Source organism: Alligator mississippiensis, chromosome 1 (genome assembly GCF_030867095.1).
Source record: "Alligator mississippiensis isolate rAllMis1 chromosome 1, rAllMis1, whole genome shotgun sequence".
Classification (NCBI taxonomy): domain Eukaryota; kingdom Metazoa; phylum Chordata; order Crocodylia; family Alligatoridae; genus Alligator; species Alligator mississippiensis.
In genome coordinates this window covers 192204208-192222314 of record NC_081824.1, presented here as the reverse complement: position 1 = coordinate 192222314, position 18107 = coordinate 192204208, and the positions used below count along the sequence as shown (strand labels likewise).

Sequence of the window (18107 nt, the reverse complement as noted above, 5' to 3'; positions counted from 1 at the left end):
GTAAGACCTGTGTTCAGCTGCTGCATGTGAAATCCCAAAACTGCACAGTCATCAGCATTTTAGGACTTTGTGGCCTTTCACAGAAAAGTGAATGTGAGGCATATCTTAAGGAATTGAGGCTCATTCACTAAACAACATTAGAGACTATAGTACTGGAACAGATTTAACAGATTATAGTTTAGGAGGGACAAGAGGAAGAGGTTTAGACAAGAAAGGAATGAGAGAAGCCCAAGGGAAGTTAAGCTTAAATTAAAATTTTCTACCAAACAGAATCTGTTTGCAACATTAAAGACAATGTCCTGCACACCAGGAAAAGGATCAACAGACTTCTGTTGGTTCCCTAACATGAAACCGACTCCCCTGAGTAAGAGTAAATTGTGTTTACTGCCTACTGCATTTCCAAAATCCTTGTGAGACTGTTCCACTTAATGGCCAGCTGAAACTTCAGCCCCTTACAAAATGTATCTTAATCTCTTAAAATGATGATCAGACCTTCAGGTAGAGGTCAAGACAGGTTTATCTAATTGACACTAATATTATAATCATCTTAAATTTTTAGTCAGGGAACTGCAGCTGTTGCACATCCAGGTATTTGTTATCCTCTGATTAACAATGTGACATACTTGGAACATCAAAACAATCAAAGTTAACAATTCAAAGGCTCAGCAAAATTCTTTCTAAGAATAAAAAGTTTAAAAAGTACCAATTTAATGTCAACACCTAAAGCATTTATTTTGATGCTTTCAATTTTTTCTTTTTACATATGATACATTCCAAATTTTACAAGTCATCCACAGATATTAAAGTTATAGCCAATTTATTACATGTATTACACTTCCCTGATACTGAAACCATGTTATATAAACATTTCTACAATGAACATAAATACATGCAAAACAAATCAGAAAAGAAAAAGAGTTTAAGTAAAGAATGGCTAACCTTACCAAAAAACCCCAAAGAATAAATTGTGTACTTTGCAATTACTTGCAGTCATTATTTATCAGCCCATTCAACCTCAGTCTCAAGACTATGGTACCCAAGAAAAATAAGTTCTATCAATATTTAGTTTACATAGAAATTCTGTCAGTATTATTAATTGTACCAGATCACCTTTCACTATTTTTTAAATATCTATGCCCATGGTAAACTGAATTTTTAAATTCAAATTTAAATAATATGTTACCTGAAGCTATGGAATTCAGCAAAAGCAGCAAGACCGTCAAGTCAAAGAAACAGTTTTGTAGCAAAGGAAGAATCAAACTATTATGTATTGTGCACAGCAAAAACTTGACAAGAACCTAATTCAAGAATGGGAATGCAAATATGGAACCTCAGTGCTGATTATCTTTCTAATGATTCTGCAGATGTAGGAAGAAAGACAAAAATGGACTATTTAATACTGGCCTAAGGAAACAAGAGTTGAAATTGGCCAAGTTTTCTATTTTGTATTTCATGTCAATACTATTTCCAAGCTTTTGGAAAACTATCCTGTACATCATAAATATACAAAATTCTGCTGAAGCATTACATCTCTAAAAATGAGCAATTCAATCAAACCTATTCTAACTGAAGACACAACAGACATTAAAAAAGATTACTTGTCTGGACTGAAGAGGAAATAAGAGAGCAAAACTTTGTCAAAGTATAGTTTTGATTATTTAAAAAAAAAAATCAGAGTTAACTTGCCAGAAGTCTGGCAGGACTTGAGGTCATGGATTTTTCTGTCAATAGGCATAAAGTCACTTTGAGAGATGTCTTGGAAGTCTAACACAGTATTTGACTACATACAACTAGAAAATTCACTGCCTTCAGGCACCCACATACCAAGTGCAAATCTGTGCAGTTATAGAATATATTTATAAAATATACTATAAGCAAACATCTTTACAGAACTTTAGCCAAGTGCATACTATGCCAGAAAGTAAATATACCTGATGATAAAACAAAAAGGAAATGAATAGATGCAAACACACAGACAGGGTAACTGCTGCCCTTCAAACAATAGAGTAATCTGCTCATTTGTGTCTGAGAGTTTCTATTTGCAGAACTGAAATTTAATAAAAATGGGATTTGAAATTATAGCTTTTAAAATTAACAAAAATTAAGAAAAAATCCTTCTGTGCTTCTCCAAATTAATACAAAAATCACATTTCACATGACATTTTTTGTTATGTATTGTCATTGCCTTAAAACATCTCCTAGAGCACAAAGTCAACCTTAAATATTGAAAACCACCATCAACCCATGGAAAATAAAAAGGTTTCCCTGCTAAATTCCAATGGCAAACTATACAATACTTCTATGGAGTGCAGTGCTCTGGAAATAGCTTTAAATTGTTTTACATGTTAAGCTAATATTAATTATTTTAGTAAAAAAACAAAAAAAAGTCCCTATAAGAATACAAGTGGCAAAATTATTTTAGATGCGCTAAATGAAATAGTTATCCACTGATACAGACAGCAACATCCATTTGCTACATTATTTGCATCCTTACTTCATTCCATTGCATGTACACACAGTTAAGTATTAAAATGCAGAATAATAAATAAAATAAAACGGCTCAGATTACTAGCACAGGGCAAAACATAATCCATAGTTGTGCTCAATTTAGTCTCCATTTCAGCAGTCTCTTTTCCTCTTTTAGTTCATAAGAGAAATCATGGCCAGACTTCCAAAAAGAGTCATTCCTTTTATATGAGAAGCTTAAGTTCATTTGCCCAGGTTCTATAACCCAAGAGGTTTCATGTGAAGGAAGCACAGTGCAAATAATAATACTAATAAAACCTGCTTACATAGAAAAAGAAGCTTACATGGTTATTATAACTTGTATCTTGACGAAATAAACTGGAAAACAAGTTAAATAAAAGGACTGGGTTCTTTTTATTTTATCAGACTTTTTTTCCTAATCCCTCTTTTGTTTGAAAAAGCTTATTGGGTTATAAAAATCATCATCATCATAAAGTTCCAGTCTTCAGAAGATAACAAATTATAAATGCTGCCAATCAATGCCAACAAGGGTCTGATTTGCTTCTTGTGCGTGTCCAATTTCTTCTGTGATACTGTGCTGTTGCCAGAGCTTTTGAATCTTTTTAAATCGTTCTTTGCAGAGATGCAAGGGATTCCCACGTCTGAAAATGACAGAAGATACACATCAGGGAATGAACATTTGTAAAGGTTTTGTTTTCACATGCTAAACAAAATCTTGATATAGCCTTGAAAGTTACTGTCTGAATATTACAGTTGCTAAAATTACATTGAGTATTGATACCAAAAAATCTGATCCTTTAGTACCTACTTCCAGAGACATAGCAGCACAGCTCTACATGCAGGTCACTGCCACTTCACGCTATGCTGATAGGAGCAGTATGATCAGCTACTGCTGCAGCAACAGCTACTTTCCCACTCCTTCCACAAAAGCATCACTTGGGGCTGCTGCCCTGGTGCACCCATCCCCTCCCTCCCCAGTTACATTACTGTCTACTACAGACAATACCAAAAGTTTCATTCCTATCTACATGATGTAAAGGGCTGTCTTCTTTTAACAGCGCTCCTTATGTGCACCTCTTGTGTCCAAGACAAGGTGATACACCAACTTGTCTTAGCCTATGGTCCTATACTCCCCATACTAAAAAGTACACAGGAGAAACATAAGCTGTAAAAGCAGAAAAATTAAGGAGAGAAACAAACGATGCACCTCTCATAATTCCATTCTTTTGGGGCTAGCTGGTCTGGGCAAGGTATCCATTATGTCAACCCTGGAGAGAAACTAATATGGGTCAAATAAGTCTTTTAAGTCCGTGAAAATATAATGCTAGATTCTAAGGTGTAATTATGCCACTTGTCCAGTATTATTGGTGTCATATGACCAAAAAATTACTTAGCTGAACAAGGCAAGCAAGATCTTGAATAGGCAATCCAATCTACACTCTGGCCAACATGCTACTCATCTTACCTCCAGTCATCGTTGCAGACAAAAATGGGCCACTTATATGAAAAAGAACATGCTAAATCATAGACTTTTTTGTTCCCTGTGACTGCTTTCAAATGCCATAATTCAGAGCAGCCCCTGAGCAAGTGTAAATTGATATCAGGATGAGGGCATTCTGAACGTAAGATTTAAGCAACCTTTGCATCTCACTCCAACTATTACTACATTTTAATTCTGAAATTCCCCCCAAATTCTTCATGTCTGCAAAATTAGTAAGTGTTAAATATGCCTGAGCTCTAAACTGCTCCTTTCTGAAAAGGAAATGACCTCGTCTCCCTGTTCTATCTGTCAAAGATTAGGGTGCTTTTGGTGTCTTTGTAGCTGTGTGGCACGGTTGGTTGACTGTGTATTTAGGTATAGGTTATAAAAGGACTCATATGCAATGGTTTGGATGTTCGAGAAGGTGGTTGGACAAGATAACCTCTTGGGGTCCCTTCCAGCCCTACTCTTCTAAGATTCTATGACTTGAGTATAGAAACAGATTCAGAATGACAATATTAAATGAAACTAGAGGCAATATTAAAGGTGTGAGTTCTGGACAGGATAAGTCTATGGGTACCCACAGTAATTTGCTTACATGTTTATTTCAAAGTCAGTGTTTTCAAATATGCCCCTTGCTTTATATTAAAGTGATGTTAAATGAAATCATCTCAGGAGGCTTTTACTGAAGATTGACAAGAGTACAAAAATATATTTAATAATAAAACTAAATCAATTCTACATATAAGCATGATCTTTATTTGTCAGTAGCACTGTTTACAGAGCTTCAGAAAGTCTCAGAGAATATTTAAGAATTCATCCCCTTCAGTATACCTCTTTATATCAGACAAGTTTTCATGAGATTTTTCTAACATTAAGTAAATGTTAATTCTAGATTTATTTTTAAAAGGTTTATTTAGCTCTTTTTGCTGCCTACAATTACAACATTATTGCCCAGCTATAGTATTTAGCTTAGATAATTATAATGTATAATTAAGACTTTATGAACCTTTATAATCTTCTTTAAAAAAAAAAATTACCTGAGTCCCTGATCTGTCTCTCCATAGTCATCAAGATAAGGAGGAGCATAAAAGCAGCCCTTTGTTTTTCCAGCTAAAAAGAGCACTTGACATTCTCGTACTCTGAAAAGAAATACACACAGGACATTATGGTCATTAACTTTATAATGTAGATGAAGTTTCTAAATTACCCTGAATTACCAATAAGTGTGAATATGTGCACACTGCAAAGTTTATAGTATAACTGCATTTGCAAAATAAGGTGAGAAATAAATGGGAAAAGTCTCTTATGAGGAGTTTTCAATTTTTTAAGAAACCATACTTTTATAAAACAGAAAGGCTTCCAAGCGTTGTGTTCTGAAGTACAATGAAGACAAAAACATGCTACTTTTCTTCAAATAGTACTGTCCTTACACACAATATACTGTTAGTTACATTTACTGGTAACATTCACCTTATGTACATACATACTACATAGCCTACTAATAAAATTTTTAGATACAACTATGTCCTTACCTAAGAAATATGCCCACTCCAGAGCCACATAAATATGTATGTGCAGTACAGGCTCCAACATCTTCCCCGTCTAACTCTGTTTGACAACAGTAACTCTGAGAACACAGCATGGTCCCACATACAAGGCACAATGTTGGTGCTCTGCTTTTATCACCACCTGATTTTGGACACCTTAATGTGAGCACACAAAAAATTTATATACGATGGTGAATAAAGTTCAAACCTTTACTACAGAATAAAGACTTAAATGGCAATCAACAGATCTAACTTCATTCCAGAAACATCTCTAGTTAAAGTTATAGCCCCAATAACCCTGAAATTTCTATTTCATAGGTATCTTATTAATCATAAAAGAAAAGAGCGCTATTAACATGTATTATTAACTTTGGGTGTACCCAGCTGTAACCATAGGCAGTGGAAGGGGGGGGGGGGGCACGCTAATGGGGCTTAGCCCCTCTAAATGTGGGGCAGTGATAGGGCTGCAAGGCAGCCTGGCCACGGGCTTCTAGCGGCTGCAGCAGGGGTGAGGAGGGGCATGCACACAGCAGTGAGCGATGCAGGGGGGCTGGGGCAGGCACTGCACAGCCAAGGTGGGATGTGGGACAGAGCTGTGAATGGCTCATCCAGGGGGCATGGCTCCTGCTGCTATGTGCACCCTAGGGGGGGCATGAGGCTGTGTGCCTCTGGATCAACGTGCAGGGCAGGGGCGGGCTGCTGCTGCAGGCTAGAACTGGGGGCTGTGCTAGGCTCTTCCTGGCAGGGTGGGGCTGGGCCACGCTTCACTCATGGTGGGTGGCAGCAGTGCTGGGAAGGGGCTACAGGGGGGAGGGGGGTTACATACAGGGGGTAGGGGGGGCTGCAACCACCCCAAAATTCACCTTGGGGGAGCTCCCAATACACCCGCCCCACCCTCCAAAGGGGTGAATAACTCCTAGACTGAACTCCCTCTGTTCCCTCTATCCCCTCCTGTTCTGAAGAGAGAAACAGGCTGGGAGCTCTGCAGACAAGTTAAAAAAGATGCTACATTTTGGAAATCTTTATCTGATACCTCAAGCAATGAGGGGTCAGATTTTCACCTGATTAGCCATTTTTGAAGCTGTCTACAGCTGTGCATTTGTGTTTGGTCACAGCTATAGACTGCTTTCTGTGGCCAGATCGGGTGAAAATTGTCAATTCTGTCTGTACCCTTTATAATTTTCTAAATCCTTTAGGAGATTTTCCACTTCATCAGTATCATGGCTTTTAAAGCTCCTCATCGTAACAGCATAAAACTTACGAGAAATTAGATGCTTGATTAATGAGGCAGCTGTAATCATCTGGAAGGTCTATTAATTTGTTAGAATCTCTTGCATAGCTAGAATGAAAAAATAAATTACCACTTAAAGTTTAGTAAATAATGGACACAATCATTGCAAAAGTCATTTAATCTTCCCAAATGTTACACAGGAAACATTTTTGTAAATATCAACACTTTTTGATTTGGCTTTCATACCTTATATCTTTCCCTATCTATGGCACTGCATTACACTGGCATATAGCTGTAATAAGTTACATATTAAAATTACTGTAAACACACCATGCTCAAAATATTGTATAACTTACTAGAAATCAAAATGCACTCTTGGATAATTAACTGATAATAGATTGCAGGTGGGGCATGCTAGAACTATTGGTCTGATCTCAAACAAGAGATGGCCTTCCAAAAGAAGTACAGAATATGCATGCTAATTTTCTGCTGATGATGTCAGCAATGTCACTGAGTCAATCACGTATCTATGTATTACATAAAATTCAAATAAAAAAGCAGATCAGCTTTTAAATACTTAGCTGTTATCATTTAAATGTTTGCTGCTATGTTGCACTATCTACTTAGCATCTAGGTAGCACTTACTTTTCCTGCTCTCTACCCATCTGAAACAGCACCTATATGTTAGATATAACTGATTTACAAAAAAAAAGATTCCAACATCCCACAACTGAAATACTTCCTGATTCTTTTGCATGGAGCTGGATTTTTATTGTTATTTTTCAGAGCCACATAAAAGAAAAATTCCAGAATTATATTCTTCCACAATTGTGTATTTTAGCTAAATCCCAGTCTGAAGCATTTTTCCTGCTTAAAGAGATATAAATATTGTAAGGCAAGCCTTATACCACTAATCTGATCTAATTGCTAGATCAAAAGACTTTTCTGCTTTAGGGAATTTTTTTTTTTCTGCATTATATGAACATGTTAATGTTGGATATTCATATAGTTTAAAAATTATGATTCTTGATGTCAAGGTGTTTTCCCCCACTGATTACTAAGATTTTGCATTGTGTAGAATCTTCCTTTCAAGGAATAAAACAATCTGGTGGTGAAATTCAAATTCAAAACAGTCCAAGAAGCAGCGCAATGTATCATGTTGAGAGACAAAAGAACTACCAGCATATCAGTCATTTGCATCTCTTCACTGCTTCATGAATTGCAAAGAACAGAAATAAGAAGCCTAAAAATCAAATGAAAAAATCTGTCTGCTATTTAGTTAGAATATTCTACTGGTATAAAAGGTTACTCAATTTAAAATTAATCAGATGACTGATAACTCTTGGATTTTTAACACATGACTAGGTACTATGTACAGATTTAGCAAGAAAGTTAATTTCTATTATTTAGCATGAAAACTTTATATTTAAGTTTTTTGGGGGGGGTCAGTTTTGTTTCTTCCTTTTTTTTGAATTAGGGCAGTGGAACACTAATATTTAGCCTCCTTCAACAAATAATAAAAAAATTAAAAAGACCACATCATTTAAATCACTTTCATCTATTTTGGTCTCAATGATAATGTTTTACTTCTTAAAACAGATAGTTTAGAAAGCACCTTTGATCACCTAATGTTTTTAATTAAGATTAGAAATCTTTTAGAAAGACAGGCTCTAAACTAATCTAATCAGGCTTGATTCAGGAGTTACTGGATATGATTGTATGACCTACATGTACTGCAGATCAGACTAGCTTAATTAAATCATCCATTCTGACTTTTGACACCAATTTTTGTAAATACTATCTTTACTCAAACATGAGAAGAAGTGTTTTTCTTCCAATCAGGATGGGGAATATAGCACCTTGTCTTACATTCACATATAAGAAAACCTTTTTAAATATCATTAATCTGCTGCCAAAAACAGCATGTACTCAGTCATGAAAACCAACTATGAAGCTGATTTAAATAAAAACATTATAAAACACATGGCCCCTGTTGCACAAACATACAGGAACCTACCACAAAGACAAGTTAGTACAGCCAATCTAAACAAGATCTATGGTAGTGCTCACTGAGCTCAGTCCCCTTCAGTGCCAACTCTTTTTAAAGTCATGGTGAGCCCTGAGACTGACTATATTTCAGTATGTATTCCCATTCACTAACACAGCTGAGCTGTACCTTTCTTTCCCATTTCTTCCAATTCCTGTTTCTTCACCAGCCTTAAGTGGCTAGCAAATATCACCAAATGGTGCCCTAAACAGGTCACCCAGAATCCCTCTGTTTTCCCCTCTCTCATCCTGGCACATATGATTAGTGGCCCCACCCTTTATCAGGTGCAGCAGGACCAGGCTGCCCTGCACCTCATCTGCGTAGAAATTTTTGGAAGATCCCAGGACTCGTGACAAAAACATCCATTTCCAGTCATGAGTAGGGGAGTTAATTAACACATGGATCCTTTGTGGGGGTTACCTAGAGTAGCCCCCAGTACTAAACAGTGCTGAACTACCAGGTCACCATGGTTTTGAATATTGTTGACTCCACTGGGGCATAGCCCAATGGACTATATGGTAAAATCATGAGCCTTTCAGTTTTGGACTAATATCATACACAGTTTCTACTACATGTAAGTAGGTACAAAAGTACTATTTATAAGTTTATGCTTATGAAGTACCTGTTCCAAAACTGACAGTAGTTATAAAAAAAGTTCTGGACAAACTAAATCTATGCATTCCCATAGTAATTTGCTTATATGTTTATTTCCAAAGTCAGTGTTTTCAAATTTGCCCCTCACTTTCATGCGTTTAGGGAGAGCAGTGTTTGACAGCAAGAGGAGGAGGGGCAGAAGGCAAGGGGGGCACCTGACTCCCCAGATATATTCTCCCTGTTGTAGCAGTGGGAAAGGGGCAAATTCAAGGCAAACTGCTAATAATTAGATTTCATACCTAGAAAATTATAACATATCTATATTTTTTCCATATATAGAATCTAATTATTGGGAGACAGTTTTAAATTTGAGTAAATATGGTAACCTTTTACTAGCAGATAATGTGCAGGGGAAATTGCTACATTTAGTCACATAAATGAGCCTTCTCCCTTCCTGACCTGAAATCCTACCCTACTTACCTTATGGCTGGTCTCTTGCCTTCCAGGTATCTTTTAACTTCACTGTTACTACACCAACTTTAATAAAGAAAAATAAAATGCCTTTTAGTTTACAGTAAGCAATGCTTTTCCCAAAACATACCCTAACCAATAAAAATACTGGTGTATATCTATTTAATATAATCTCTATCCCAAAATACTTTGTTGTGGTTGTATTAATCTTTCACTCAAGAAAACATGCATTACAGGGTAAAGATTTATACTACTAGTAAATTGCCCACCATGAATAATGAGGGGGTGGGAAGGCAGGGACAGAGCACCACCACCCAGTGCCCCATGGTGTTGCCACTCCGCCTCCAGCCCCATGCAACTCCAACCCCCGAGCCTCCCCAACCCCCAGGGGGCCCCATGCTCCGTCCTGATATCTGGTCCCATGGGCATCCCCCCACCCCTCCTGGTGCAGGCCCCCACTCCTCCTGCTCCACCCCACACCACCGCCAGCTCCCAGGAACAAGGGGGCAGGGGAATTTGCATGCAGCAGTGGCCACTAACACCCAGAGCCCTGCACTGCCACCAGTCCGCATCTGGTCACACATAACATCCCACCCCCCTCCCCTTCCTCTCTTCTCCCTCCCTCCCCACCACCTCCCTCTCTCTGCTGGCTGTTGTTGAGGCCAGGTGGCAGTGGGGCACTACCATCAGAAACTCCCCCATTCCCTTCTCTCCATCCCTTCCTCCCCTCTTCCCCACCACCTCCCCCTGCCTGCAGGGGGGGGGGAGGGGGGCAGAGGGGCAGGGACAGGGCGCCACTGCTCATCATCCCATGCCACTGCCACCTGCCAGGAACAAGGTGGGGGGAAGCTTGCCCCACCGTCCCCACCGCCAACACCCCACATCACTGCCGCATCCAAGGGGTGGCTTGCCCCCCACCTTGGAGGTGGAGGCAGCACGGGGTGCTGGCAGCACAGCACTGGTCTTGCACCCCTGCTCCATCCCCTCCCATCATGGAGGTGCTTTGCTGCGCCAGTCCATCTCAGCCATCCTCTGCGTTCCCCTGTCTGCTGGGGACGGAGCTCCGCCATGATGGTGGGGACAAAGCTTGCCAGTGCCACCTTTAAGGAGTAGGGCTGGGGGTAGGGAGTGAGGCCACCCCTTGGATGCAGCAGCGACGGCAGAGCAGGGTGGGGCCAGGCCAGCGCTGCGCCGCCATCACCCCACGCCTCCGTCCTCACTGTCATGTCAGCACTCCACCATGTCAGTCTGTCTCCACCGTCCCCCTCTGCCTCCAAGGAGCAGGGCTGGAGGCGTGGTTGAGGCCAGCGCCGCGGCCTCTGTCCCCGCTGTCATGGCGGCACTCCACCATGTGTGGTCTGTGTAGAGCACTCTGACTGGTTGTTTCAGTCAGCATTGTGAGTGGCTGCTGAGACAACCCATCAGAGTGCTCATAAAGCATTATGGACAGACCGGCTTTTAGGCTCTTATTATATTATAGTTTTTTGGTGCAAGATTACTATACTAAGTGTACATTGTACCTAAATTAGAATTAAGTAAAATTTTTCATACCTTTCTACTAATGTGTTCATAATTTTGTTATTTTCTTGGAAAAGGCAAATAAGGTTGCTTGGCAGGGAAAGATAACTACATAAATGTTCAAACTGGTTTGCCCCATTTACTGTAAACATAGAAAAGAGGTAGGTCAATATAATGCTAGCAATTTTTGAAAGACATTACCAATAGTATATAAAGTTTGACCTTTGATACAATTATTCTACAAAAGGGTGGCAATTTCTTTTTGTTCCTCCACTCCCACACAAAAATAGGATGTTGATTTACTGCTGAACAATGCCAGGCTTGGAAGCAAAGTACTGAGGTACTGACACACAAAACAGATAACAAAAGCAGTGGCAGTGCAAACTCTCCCATCCCACTCCACAGGGTGCATCAACCTGGACCTACATGAACTACTTCATTGTTCTGTTCAGTCTCCACGCTCCATTAAATCTAATAACATTTTCTCTTTTGAGTTTGCCAGGGAAGTAACTCTTATGAACTATTAGACGGGCCCTCCATTAAAGATGGGGTTGAAAGTTTGGGAGATTCTATTAAATAAAATTAACATCCTGGGGAAAAGGGAAGTATTCTTTTATTATGCAATGCAAAAGATGTGTGTGTTGCTACTTACTGGACTAATAAAATTGCAATGTTCACTCTTTTAAAAGTTTTCTAGAAGGACTACAATCTCAAGGATATGGTCTGTAAGAACAACTTACCTAAACAATAGTCCAAGGAAAACTACACGTATTAGTTTATTAGGCATTTAAAAACTTCAAATATTTCAATTTTCAACATAAGTACCCTGATGTTTGTGTGCATGCACATGCATGTGTATGAGACACAGATGGAACTTTTCTTTTTTTATAACTTATACCTTCAGATTTATCTTTAGCCCATACGTCTATCACAGCTGGACCTAAACTAGGATTGTTCCTAACATGGATTCAACTATAAATGGAGCATAACATTACCATGTTTGCAGATTACTTAAGGACCTGCTGCTAATTTCACTGAAATCAGTGAAAGAAGAAGCAGGTTTCATTTGAAGAAAAGAATGCCAGAGGTAAGATTTCAAATAAACAACCACACGATTACTTTGCTTCAGCATAATTGTAGGACATCAATATAGGCGTAAAAACATGTGGCTTTTACTTTAGAAACACAACTTTTAAAAACTAAGCAGCATTTTCTTTTGTATTTTTGGGTAGATGCAGTATTGCAACAGTCCTGCATCAGTAATAAGCCTATATACATTCATTTCAGTTACTATTGAAAAGAAAACTTAGTTCAGTATACTTTCCAATATTGAAATAAATGTTTTATATAATTTCCAAAGCTGTACAACCCAACACAACTAAACAGGCCTTACCTTTAATTTCTGGTGGTGCTGGGACCCCATTTAAATAATGGAAAAACATAGCAGAACATCTCAGGAAAGGCATGATTCCAGCTTTTATACTTCTCCACAGATGCCAGCCTGAGGAAATTTCTTTCAAGGCACTTAAAAGCAAAGATTGTATATATTTTTATAATAAGGATTTCTGACTAAATTAAAATGCAGAACTAATTCAAGAAAGTCTGGATTGACAGAAGGATTAACATAATAAATCTTAACTAGTTAACCCTAGTTTAAAAATTAGACTGAAATCAGGATTTATTTTGAAATTAGCACTCTAATAGTAAAGCAAAATTAGAGAGCCACTAAAATATATATCTCTAGTTACCTAATAAAGCTGAAATCTATATTGCTGATTAGCAAATTATAAAATTGTACTGATAAATCATAGAACTGTACCAACTTGTCATGTAACTATTTTAAGTCAAATGAATCAAGACTTATTGGACATATCTACATGTGTAATTAAGATGAAACAAACGCTGGAGCAGTTTGAGCTGGAGTAAACTGCTGCTGGGCACACCATCTACACGTGAGCCCAAGACAGCACCAATTTGAGCCAGGGCAGAGCAGGCCCGGACTGGCAGGGAGCACCGGAAGGTGGGGGGGGTTGACAGCCCCAGGCGGAGGCATTGGGCAACAGAGGGGCTGGCTGGGGTACAAAGCTGCTGACCATGTGGAGCCACGGAGCTAGGGGGTAGGCAGGAGTCTGGCCCCTGCCCAGTCACCATCTACATATGCATTTCAGTGCGGTTAATTACTCTGCCATAAGATAGTACTGTCATGGACAGTACTATCTTATGGCAGAGTTAATTAGTTTACAGCGTCTTAATACCAGTGCACATGTAGATGGTGATGCTTTACTGCAGAGCTAATTAGTTCACTCTGCAGTAAAGCACAGGTGTAGATACACCCACTGAGTAGCAAAACTTCGGACATCAAAATGTAAAACATCAGTTTATAAATTTAGTGTTGTGATATTGCAGCTTAATGGAGGAACTAGATGTGAAACCATGGCTATATACTTAGAAACTATTATTTTACCTTCCTGTACACTGGCAAAGAAATTTATGCAGAGCAAGCACTGCCAATTCTTCTTCACTGTTTGTGTTTTCTTGGTCCATGCCATTTTCTTCTGAAAAGCAAAGGAAAGATAAATGTGGCACATTATAAAACCTAGAAACAACTTGAGTTGTTACTTAAGTTGTTTTTAATAGATAAACAAGTTTTGGGAATGGAAGATTGAGAGGTATCCAAGAGCAGGCATATCCATCCTCTGGCCCATGAAGCCATGCATCCAGCCTGGAGAGGTCCCACCAAGACAGAAAATTTGGTAGCAGGGGAGCAGTAGAAGCTCCATGCAGCCAGATCAAGCCTCACCCCAGCCATTGCTGTTCCCTGTTCTCGTGGATGTCCAGATCAGGGTAACCCCAACCCCATCCCTGCCTCCCATCCCACACATCCAGATGGGGCCAGACAATTCCTCACACTCCCATACCCACTAAACGGACAGATCAGGGTTGGGCTTCATACCCTGCTATGCTAGCTTGGCCTACCAGACTGAGCCCACTAGACAGATCTGGGCCACAGACAGGCTTGACACTGCCCACCCAGCCCTGGGGCAAAAAGCTTGGGCACCACTGTACTAGAGGTGTACTACTACAAGCAAAGACCTGGCTATACTGGCACCTCTGCCAAACATCTAAAAATCAGGGCTGCCCAACTGGCAACCCACGGGCTGCATGTAGCTTCCTAGAGATTAACATATGGCCCTTGGGTTCCTGGTTCAAGTACCACTTCCCCCTTTGCTCTGCTGATGGAGTCCCTGGGTTCCCCCTCCCTCCTTGAGCTTCTGCTACCTGGGAGCCTATGGCCAAAAACCTCAGGGTGACCCAAAAACCTTGCACAGCATTCATGCTGGTGTAGTGCACCAGAAGTGGCCCACTGTGGGGTGGGGGAGAGGAGGGAGCAGCAACGTACTACAGCCTATCTGCGTGGCACGGGGTAGGCCCGGGGTTGGGGGCACATGGCATATTGCAGCATAACCATGTGGCATAGAAACAGGGAGAGTTAAGTGGCACATCCACACAGGATACGGAGGGGATTAGATAGCGCATCGGAAGGGGGAGGGGATGGAGGAAGCTCATGGCTTGTGGAGTTCACATGGCACATCAGCAGCCTGTGCTGTGTGGTGGGCTGGAGGGTGGAGCCCTCACTGAAGTGTGCAGCCCGTTTCCAGGTTGTGCGTGGCCTTTCTGGTGTGCTGCCGAAGGTCCTGCAGCCCCTAGGCACTCAGAATTTGGACAACACCAATTTAAAATGATACTGATGTATAACAATTTTTTTAAATGAGAGACTAAGAACATACGAGTAAAATACTCCAGTAGACAATTACACCTCTGATAACACAAGAAAAAGCAGATTGCCTCACATAAGGAATCCGATGCAACTGTCAATGACTGTATAGACATCCAATACTACCAGGAGGAAATGTCTCAGAAAGTCCCCACCCTCTCAAGGAGAGGGAGCAGTAGAGACATGCAGTCTGTAACCACCCCTTCTCCCCTGCTTTGTGCCTTCCCAAGACAAGGGTGATCCCGTTCTGGGGAGGGGAGCAGTGCCTGCTTTACTCCTCTCAGTCCTCAGGGGGAGCAGAGTAGCAAGTGAAGGTACCTGCCCATGATCAGGCTCTGGGAGCAGACTCCTTCACTCTACTCCCAGTCTCTGGAAGCAAAATGGAGGGAGCACTAGGGCAAAGTTGCTGCCCCAAGCAGGGCAGTGGCCAGCTTGGAGAAGAGACAGGGAACAGCAGCGTCTGCTCCTCTCCTCCCCTCTCTCAGACTGGTCAGACAGGAGAAGGGAGTAGCGAGGCATACCCCCCCAGCCCTCTCTCAAGCTGAGCATTTTCCCTGGCTTGGGGAAGAGGAAAGGATTAGTGGCGACCACTCCTCTTCCTTTCCCCTCCTAGACTGGTCTGAGATGGGGAGGAAGCAATGAGGAACAGCCCTCAGCCTCTTCCCAAGCCCAGGCTGGGGGCTGTGCCTTGCCACTCCCTTCCCTAGCTAGACCAGTCCAGGAAGGGAGTGAAGCCATGGAGCAAAGCTCCCCTGCCTGGAGCAGCTGCTCTTCCTCTCTGCCCCCAGTCTCAAGGGAGAGCAGTGGGTGAACTAGAACAAGCAAAACCAGTAAAAGCACAGTCCTGCTGGTATAAGCTGCACTCATATACTATGAGCACTTTACTGCTACTGTGTGCTGGTACAAAATACTACACTAGCAAAGCTAAATGCTTGTTTAAAGAAATACTGGAAGAGAGAGAGAGAGATCATTACCTGTTGATGAGGTAAGTAGAATTTGCACTATGTGTGCCATAGTGACAAGATGGAAGAGGTGAAGATCTCCAGTGGCTAAACTAACGCCTGAAAAATCCTGGCAGTGTATGGCAGGGAAGGACAGCACCAAGCTTACCTGTAAAATAAAACAAAGAAGGACATGTGTCTTCTCCTTTCTCCACCATAGCTCAAGAATCTGAACTTTTATTCCTGCACAGGTTGTAGCCACAATCCTATGTGCTGCAGGACATTTTGATGGGACAAATTTTGAAGGCAGTTTCCCCAATGGTTCATGGGATAGAGAAATAACTATTAAACAGTGTGGGTTTCCCTGAGGCTGAATTTTGCTTCCACAGCATTCCCAGGGAGGGGGATAAAGATTAGTTATAGCAAAAGAAGTATTAAAATGTTAAAGGAAAACATATGTTCCTAAATAGCTATACCCCTTCCACAAAATGCAATGTTACACAGAAAATAAAGCATTGAGGCTTGGACAAATAAAGATCCTCATGGACCAACAATTTAGTTTATATGAATTACTTACCAATAAATGAAGCATGTCAATATCAAGTATGCATGGAAGATTTCCATGTTTTTCATTAGGCACCAGTGCTGAATATTTAAAAAAAACAAACAAACAAAAAACAACCCACAAAAGGTCTCAATTTATATTATCCAGCAAAAAGATTCTACCTCTACTTTTTATACAACCTAGATTACAGCCACCAGACTTGTACATTAAATACTTTAAGGGCTTATTGAAAAATCCTTTGTCTTGGTTTGACTTGGTTTACACTACAGGAATAAGTTATTTCATTCACTAGCCTTTAGACTGCACCAAAATAAGGCAAAAACAATACTTCTAAAATTAACTGCTTTATCCACAGTTCTGATTCAGATTTTTCTTCTCCTAATTATAGTTAGGACTTAAACAAGAAAAATAAGGTAACAGTATTCTCCCCAAAACTGCCCCTCAAAAATACCATCTCTCCTTATAAGTCAAAAGAACATTTGAGACGCTGCTCACTGTATCACTGCAGACTGCACAAATGTTCAAGACACAGCATATAACTGTCTTAAGTCTGCTGGGTTATTGGTGTTTGGCTCCCCTCTGTGGACTTAAACACATCTATAAATTCTGTCAGATTCTTTGCATCTGGCTCTAGCAACCCCTCTCTAAAGGCATCCTTACTCTGAATTTTGCAGATCTATAGCATCTTCTTTGCCTTCCTTACATTAAAAATGAATGATACAACTGAAATTAACTCATGCTTCACAGCAATACCACTTCTGAGACAAATGTGTTGGTTCACGCTTCAAAGTTATTGTCCCTGGCTCTCAACAGACCTCAGCATCGATCACATTTGGTTCACATTTGAGGTTTGCCTGGCAATTATAACAGCTAGAGATTTGCTTTTATATTATAGGTCAGATTGCAGAGAAGAAGATAACCATATAGCTTACTGATATTTCCTAGATGCTGCTACATACTGGCTTAAATGAAACTTAATGCAAGCCTTTATTTACCACTCATTTCATGTTGCACTAATGAATTTCTACTGTGTTATAATATTTATTTTAACTAAGTTTAGATCATGGAAAGATTAAAAAAATCATACTTCATTATTACATTATGCCCAAAGCAAATAAATCTGGACATTTAAGCTAACAATAACCAAACAAAATGTATAAAGCAAGCAATCTGGACAACAGCTAGACTTCGCTATTCCTTCTGCATTCACTAGAGCAATGGGGACAAATTTTCAGCAGGCATGCCAAATTAGACCTTCGTTCTGCCTAAGTGCCACTCCAAACCTCTTCCTGATCTCCTGCTCTGTTTTTTGTTCCTTACTCTGTGTTCTCTGCCCAATCTCCTGCTCTGATTTCTGCTCCCTGCCTTGCCTGGTGCTGTACTGCCTGTCCCCTTCCTGATCTGTTGTGTGCCACAAATAGAGGCTGCTTGTACCCCTTGCGGTAATC

At 40.3% G+C, this 18107-nt stretch overlaps 1 protein-coding gene across 3 annotated transcripts in view; it reads right to left on the bottom strand.

Moving 5' to 3' along the window:
- Positions 1 to 706: 706 nt before the first annotated feature.
- UBR2 (ubiquitin protein ligase E3 component n-recognin 2) overlaps positions 707 to 18107 on the bottom strand; it is a 105797-nt gene continuing 88396 nt past the window's right edge. For all 3 annotated transcript variants that reach the window (XM_006266031.4, XM_014598085.3, XM_019483230.2), the window contains exons 38-47: positions 16672 to 16739; positions 16128 to 16263; positions 13843 to 13933; positions 12772 to 12902; positions 11412 to 11520; positions 9870 to 9926; positions 6779 to 6856; positions 5503 to 5673; positions 5008 to 5109; positions 707 to 3128 (exon numbers count right to left, since the gene is read on the bottom strand). In XM_006266031.4, the coding sequence (XP_006266093.1) occupies positions 2987 to 3128; positions 5008 to 5109; positions 5503 to 5673; positions 6779 to 6856; positions 9870 to 9926; positions 11412 to 11520; positions 12772 to 12902; positions 13843 to 13933; positions 16128 to 16263; positions 16672 to 16739 (1085 nt within the window). In that variant the 3' untranslated portion in view covers positions 707 to 2986. The remainder of the gene's footprint in view (positions 3129 to 5007; positions 5110 to 5502; positions 5674 to 6778; positions 6857 to 9869; positions 9927 to 11411; positions 11521 to 12771; positions 12903 to 13842; positions 13934 to 16127; positions 16264 to 16671; positions 16740 to 18107) is intronic.